The sequence below is a fragment of the Chiloscyllium plagiosum genome, chromosome 11 (assembly GCF_004010195.1).
Source record: "Chiloscyllium plagiosum isolate BGI_BamShark_2017 chromosome 11, ASM401019v2, whole genome shotgun sequence".
Classification (NCBI taxonomy): domain Eukaryota; kingdom Metazoa; phylum Chordata; class Chondrichthyes; order Orectolobiformes; family Hemiscylliidae; genus Chiloscyllium; species Chiloscyllium plagiosum.
This window is the reverse complement of record NC_057720.1, coordinates 66745430-66751429: the sequence shown is the minus strand read 5'-3', so window position 1 is coordinate 66751429 and position 6000 is coordinate 66745430. Positions and strand designations below refer to the sequence as shown.

The 6000-nt window shown below is 39.7% G+C and overlaps 1 protein-coding gene across 1 annotated transcript in view; it reads left to right on the top strand.

Moving 5' to 3' along the window:
* yipf1 (Yip1 domain family, member 1) overlaps positions 1–6000 on the top strand; it is a 32066-nt gene that overhangs the window by 12025 nt on the left and 14041 nt on the right. The window contains exons 3-6 of the mRNA XM_043699628.1: positions 1279–1442; positions 2793–2873; positions 3598–3685; positions 4296–4412. Coding sequence (XP_043555563.1) covers positions 1279–1442; positions 2793–2873; positions 3598–3685; positions 4296–4412 — 450 coding nt within the window. The remainder of the gene's footprint in view (positions 1–1278; positions 1443–2792; positions 2874–3597; positions 3686–4295; positions 4413–6000) is intronic.

Genomic DNA, 6000 nt, shown 5'->3' with positions numbered 1-6000 from the left:
ACCCCAGGGCATCAATGTGGACTTCACCAGTTTCCTCATTTCCACCCCAGTTCCAAACTTCCAGCTCAGCATTGTCCCCATGACGTGTCCTACCTGCCTAGCTTCCTTTCCACCTATCCACTGCACCCTCCTCTCTGACCTATCACCTTCATCCCCACCCCCATTCACCTATTGTACTCTATGCTACTTTCTCCCCACTCCCACCCTCCTCTCATTTATCTCTCCACTCTGCAGGCACTCTGCCTAATGAAGGGCTTTTGCCCGAAATGTCGATTTTCTTGCTCCTCGGATACTGCCTGAACTGCTGTGCTTTTCCAGCACCACTCTAATCTAGAATCTGGTTTCCAGCATCTGCAGTCATTGTTTTTACCAAGTCGCTACTCTGACCACAGCTGGAATACTGTGAATAGTTTTGGGCTCCTTATCTGTGAAAAGATGTACAAGCACTGCAGACAGTCTAGAGGAGGTTCACCAGACTGATGCCAGGTATGGAGGGACTGTCTTATGAGGAGAGGTTGAATAGGCCATGCCTGTACCTGTTGGAATAGAGTAGAATGATAGGTGGCCTTTTTGAAACCTCTAAGATTCTTTGGGGACTTGACAGGAATGGTTGCTCCCCCTTGTGGACAAGTCTAGAACCAGAGGGCATAATCTGAGAATAAGGGGTCACATATTTAAGTCAGAGATGAGGAGGAATTTTTTTTCTTTTGAGGATAGTGAATCTGTGGAATTCCTTACCACAGAGGGCTGTTCAGGGTGGGTAATTATATTCAAGGCCTAAATAAGCAAACACTTAATTAGGAAGGAAATCAAGCATTATGGGGAAAAGGGCAAGAGAGTGGATTTAAGGATTGATAAATGAGCCATGATCACATTGAATTATAAAGCAGACTTGATGGGCTAAATAGCCCATTTCTGCTTCTGTGCTGTATGGAGATTCTGTTCAACCCTGTGGACATGATCCTTCTTTGGAGCCACGTCCATTTTTAAAAGGAGATTAGAGTGCGTTATGAAATCTATAACAGGACTACATGTTTATGACAGCTATTGGTGAAATGGGTGAAAGTTGGAAACTCTAAGGCATGGAACAGTGACAGTGAAGAAAAAAATTCACTGATGGTTCCCTCTGTTGATTCAGTATTTACTTTTGGAGAGCCCAATGTTCCTAACTTTATTAATTCAAAAGTAATAGAACTTCTTAATTAATTTACAACATCAACTTGCATTGTATTGTGCCTTTATCATTGTCTAATTTTCCAAATGGTTTATAATGAACAGAGTTTGATGATGCCACAAATCTGCTGGCAGCAAATCCAGATGCTACCACAATAAGCATAACGGACACCAATGATAAACCTAAAAATCAGAGAGGCCCACCAGGCAAGTTGGGAAGAGATGAGGATGAAGATTTGCTCGGGAATGAAGACTCTGATAAAGCAGAGGTGAGTAACTTTGTAATGGCAAATATACAAAAATTAAATTCATGTTGTATATCTCAAAATATGAAATAGTTATATTCTAATGGTTGTAAGGTAAAGACACTTGAATTTTAGAACAAGTATATTAGGCCTAAAATACCTTAAAACCTTTCACTGATCATTTCATGTGTACACCTTAATATCTGTGCAATCTTACTCCAGAAATGCATGCAACTATCCTATATGCTTCTTAATGCTTCCAAGTGGTCTTCTTTCACTTTACCTATCCATCTCACTGTTTGATTTCTTTACTTGTAATATTACATTAGAAATGAATCACGGTTTTTTTGTGGTTTTTTGAGAAGAATCATGATATTGTTTACTGATGTTGTGGTTCTGTTCGCCGAGCTGGAAGTTTTTGTTGCAAACGTTTCGTCCCCTGGCTAGGCGACATCATCAGTGCTTGGGAGCCTCCTGCGAAGCGCTTCTTTGATGTTTCCTCCAGTGTTTATAGTGGTCTGTCCCTGCCGCTTCGGTTGTCAGTTTCAGCTGTCCGCTGTAGTGGTTGTGGTTGGTTTATTGGGTCCAGGTCGATGTGTTTGTTGATGGAGTTGTGGATGAATGCCATGCCTCTAGGAATTCCCTGGCTGTTCTCTGTCTGGCTTGCCCTATGATAGTGTACATAATACCATGCAAGGACTGCACAAAACACTATATAGGACAAACAGGAAGACAGCTAACAATCCGCATACATGAACATCAACTAGCCACGAAACGACACGACCAGCTATCCTTAGTAGCCACACACGCAGACAACAAGCAACATGAATTCGACTGGGACAACACTACTATCATAGGGCAAGCCAGACAGAGAACAGCCAGGGAATTCCTAGAGGCATGGCATTCATCCACAAACTCCATCAACAAACACATCGACCTGGACCCAATATACCAACCACTACAGCGGACAGCTGAAACTGACAACAGGAAGCGGCAGGGACAGACCACTATAAACACCGGAGGAAACATCAAAGAAGCGCTTCGCAGGAGGCTCCCAAGCACTGATGATGTCGCCTAGCCAGGGGACGAAACGTTTGCAACAAAAACTTCCAGCTCGGCGAACAGAACCACAACAACGAGCACCCGAGCTACAAATCTTCGCACAAACTTTGATTGTTTACTGATATTAATGGTAAATGTAATTTAAGTTCTGACTTCAGCTGTGTTCCTATATGCTCCTCTATTTGCATTTACTTGAAAAAATGTGCCATTTCTCAGAACTAAATTGTCTGGGTTTTATTTTGGAAAGAAAATTTGACAATAATGTATTAGAATCTTTTTGACCAAGTTTGTCTTTACTTTTTTTATATACAGTTGCTTGCAGGACAGAAGAAGAGTGCACCATTTTGGACATTTGATTATTATCAAACATTTTTTGATGTAGACACCTACCAGGTAGTTGCATTTTGGTTTCTCCAGCAGGTGCTTTTAATAAAAAAAATAATAAAAATGGCAACATCTTAACTATTACATTCTCTCATCCTGTTCTCCCATTCTGCCCAATGTAAGCACTGATTTGTGTTGTTGCTTGGTTCTATGGATGTTAACAACTTTCTGGTGCATTCTCAAAATTACCATCTTCACTCAGTGAGTGACAGCAGAATGTTGTTTGGTGGTGGAACAGTCTTATCTCATCCTACTCACTGTCCACATTCAAACAGGCAATGATTGGGGAAGGAAATCCTAGCGTCTTTTGTTTCTTAATCTTGCATAGAGTACTAAGTCCAAATGCTTTGCATCAACTATTTTTAATTTCAGTTATGGAAAGGGGGCATTGCTGGATGAGCCAGCATTTATTGCCTATCCCTAGTTGACATTCAGAAGGTGGTTGTACTGAGCTGCCTTCTTGAACCCTTACAGTCCATTTGGTATTGGTAATCCCACAGTGCCACTGGTGAGGGACTTTGAGGATTTTGACCCAGTGACACTGAAGGAATGGCAGTTTATTTCCCTGTCTGGAATAACTTGGAACGAAACTTGCAACTGGTGATGTTCAATATCCCATCTAAGCTGCGTAGCTGCACAGCCAGTTAGAAGCTCCACATATGTCAGTCGGTTTTCGGATGAATGGCTTCTACTTCTGGAGGTTGAATTGGTAATTTTATTCTCTGCTTAACAGGTGTTGGACAGAATAAAAGGTTCCCTTTTACCATTGCCTGGCAAAAATTTTGTGAGGTTGTATATTCGGAGTAATCCAGATCTTTATGGTAAGTATGAATTGTAATTGTTATTAGAAAACAATTCACATGAATACGGAATGTCCTGTTACTACTTTCAAAATAAACCTATCTCATCTCCCTAACATATACAATGTGTAAGCAGAAGTTTTAGATGCTAACTTTGAATGAAGGATGTATATGGGTTCTATAAATCTCAGTGTATTTTCTGAAAATAAAATTAAAACACAGATGCAAGAACATTACTGCACTTCTTGAAAGGAAATTGGAGAGGCTCAAAAGAACAGAATAGAACTTTATATAGTTAGATGAGGTAAGAAGGATAAATCCATGGATGACTTCATGAAAAGCAGAAATCATGACCAAAAACTAAGTTCATTTACAAGTTGTTTTTGTTTATTTTATCATGCCTTTTGCCTAAGCCTCCCAACAGGAAATTCTGAAATTGAAAATGTATTTGCATCGTGATAACCAACAGGAGGAGCAAAGCTCATGAATATTCAGTTGGTGAAAGTTTCAAATCTAAAGGGAATTGTTCTTTTGTAATATTTATGATTAAGAAAAATGGAAGAGCACATTCGACTAAAGGTGTTGTCTCGTTTATTGATATAACAGTTTGTTTTTGAAATGTCTTAATTAGGTCCCTTCTGGATATGTGCCACACTTGTGTTTGCAATAGCAATAAGTGGCAATCTTGCAAATTTCTTGACTCACCATGGCCAGCGTGGTTACCGCTATGTACCTGAGTTCCATAAAGGTAAATGGAAAATTCTTTCTTAAATCATATGAAAATATAATTTAATTGAGGAATATTATTTACACTGCACAAATCAGCAAATTATTGGATAACGAGCATTGTTGTGTGCTTTTAATTCCCCAACTCTACAATTCCATATTGGGCTAGTACTGAATTTCTTCTGGCAAAGGAGCGACCCCACATAAGCGGTTAGTGCACTTTCCTGATGATGATTTCAAAATGGAATTGGTAGAGGATGAGGAGCTGTTGTATACTCGCACTCTTTGCAGGAGATGGAGCTTGATGCACATGATGAGATAAAGAACTTTGTGGTAGTGACAAAATTGTTTGCAAAGTTCTTTATCTGGTCATATACATCAAGCTGCATCTCCTGCTAAGAGCATGAGCAGAAGACAGCTCCTCAATCTCTGTCAACTGCCAATTCCATTTTGAAATCACCATGAGGAAAGTGCAGTAACTGATAGGGTAAGGCTGCTCTGTTTCTGGAGGTGAGGCCTCATGTCCTGTACTGCATGCTTGTCCCTCCTCTGACATCTTCACTGTTTTAATGAAAATAAATCTCAGTTCACAAAGAACCTTTGGAATTCTCTACCATCTTCAGACTTTCTATAATCTACGTGCTTTTAAAACCCACCCACTACTTCATGATTCCCTAATCCTTTGCACTGTTTTCCAGTGCTGACAATATCCTGACTGTGGACTTTGGTTTCAAACTGAGGATGTCTGACAGCATATCAGAGTCAATTCTAAAGATTTGCATTTACAATATACCATACCTTTCACGACCATCAGACATCTCAAAGCACTTTACAGACCAGGAAGTATAGTCACTGTTGTACTGTAGAACACATGGCAGGCAGTCAATTTGTACACTTCAAACTCCCAGCAGTGTGATATTGACAAGACACTATGTTGTTGTACTGATTGAGGGATAAATATTGGTGAGGATAGTGAATTGACTCCTCCAATCTTCTCAGTACTTTTTGATATGTGATTACTGCTGAAACGTAGGGCAATTAAGCGAGTAATATCTGAAGGATATTATTGGCACACTTGGTGGTAAAGCTGTCTGTGCACATTTGTTAAGATAAATAGGTAAATAGAATTTGCATTGATATATGAATCTACAGCTTGAGACTATAAATTTAAGATTATCACTATAGAGAGTGCTGTAAGACATGAAATGCCTTATCGATGGAAGTAGAATCATCAACAGCTTTTAACAGGGATTTGGATTGATATCTGGAGATGTATCGTCACATAGAGTCATACAGCATGGAAACAGACCCTTCAGTCTAACTAGTCCATGCTGACCATATTCCCAAAGCAAACTCGTTTCACTTGGTTGTGTTTGGCCAATATCCTTCCAAATCTTACCAATTTATGTGCTTATCAGATGTCTTTTTAAATTGTGTAACTACCTGCATCCACCACTTCCTTTGGCAGTTAATTCCACACACACACTACTCTCTGTGTAAAAAAGTTTCCCATCATGTCTTTTTTAAAAAATCTTTCTCCTCTCACTTTAAAAAAAAGCTCCCTAGTTTTGAACTCCTCTACCTGAGGGGAAACACCTTTGCGATTCATC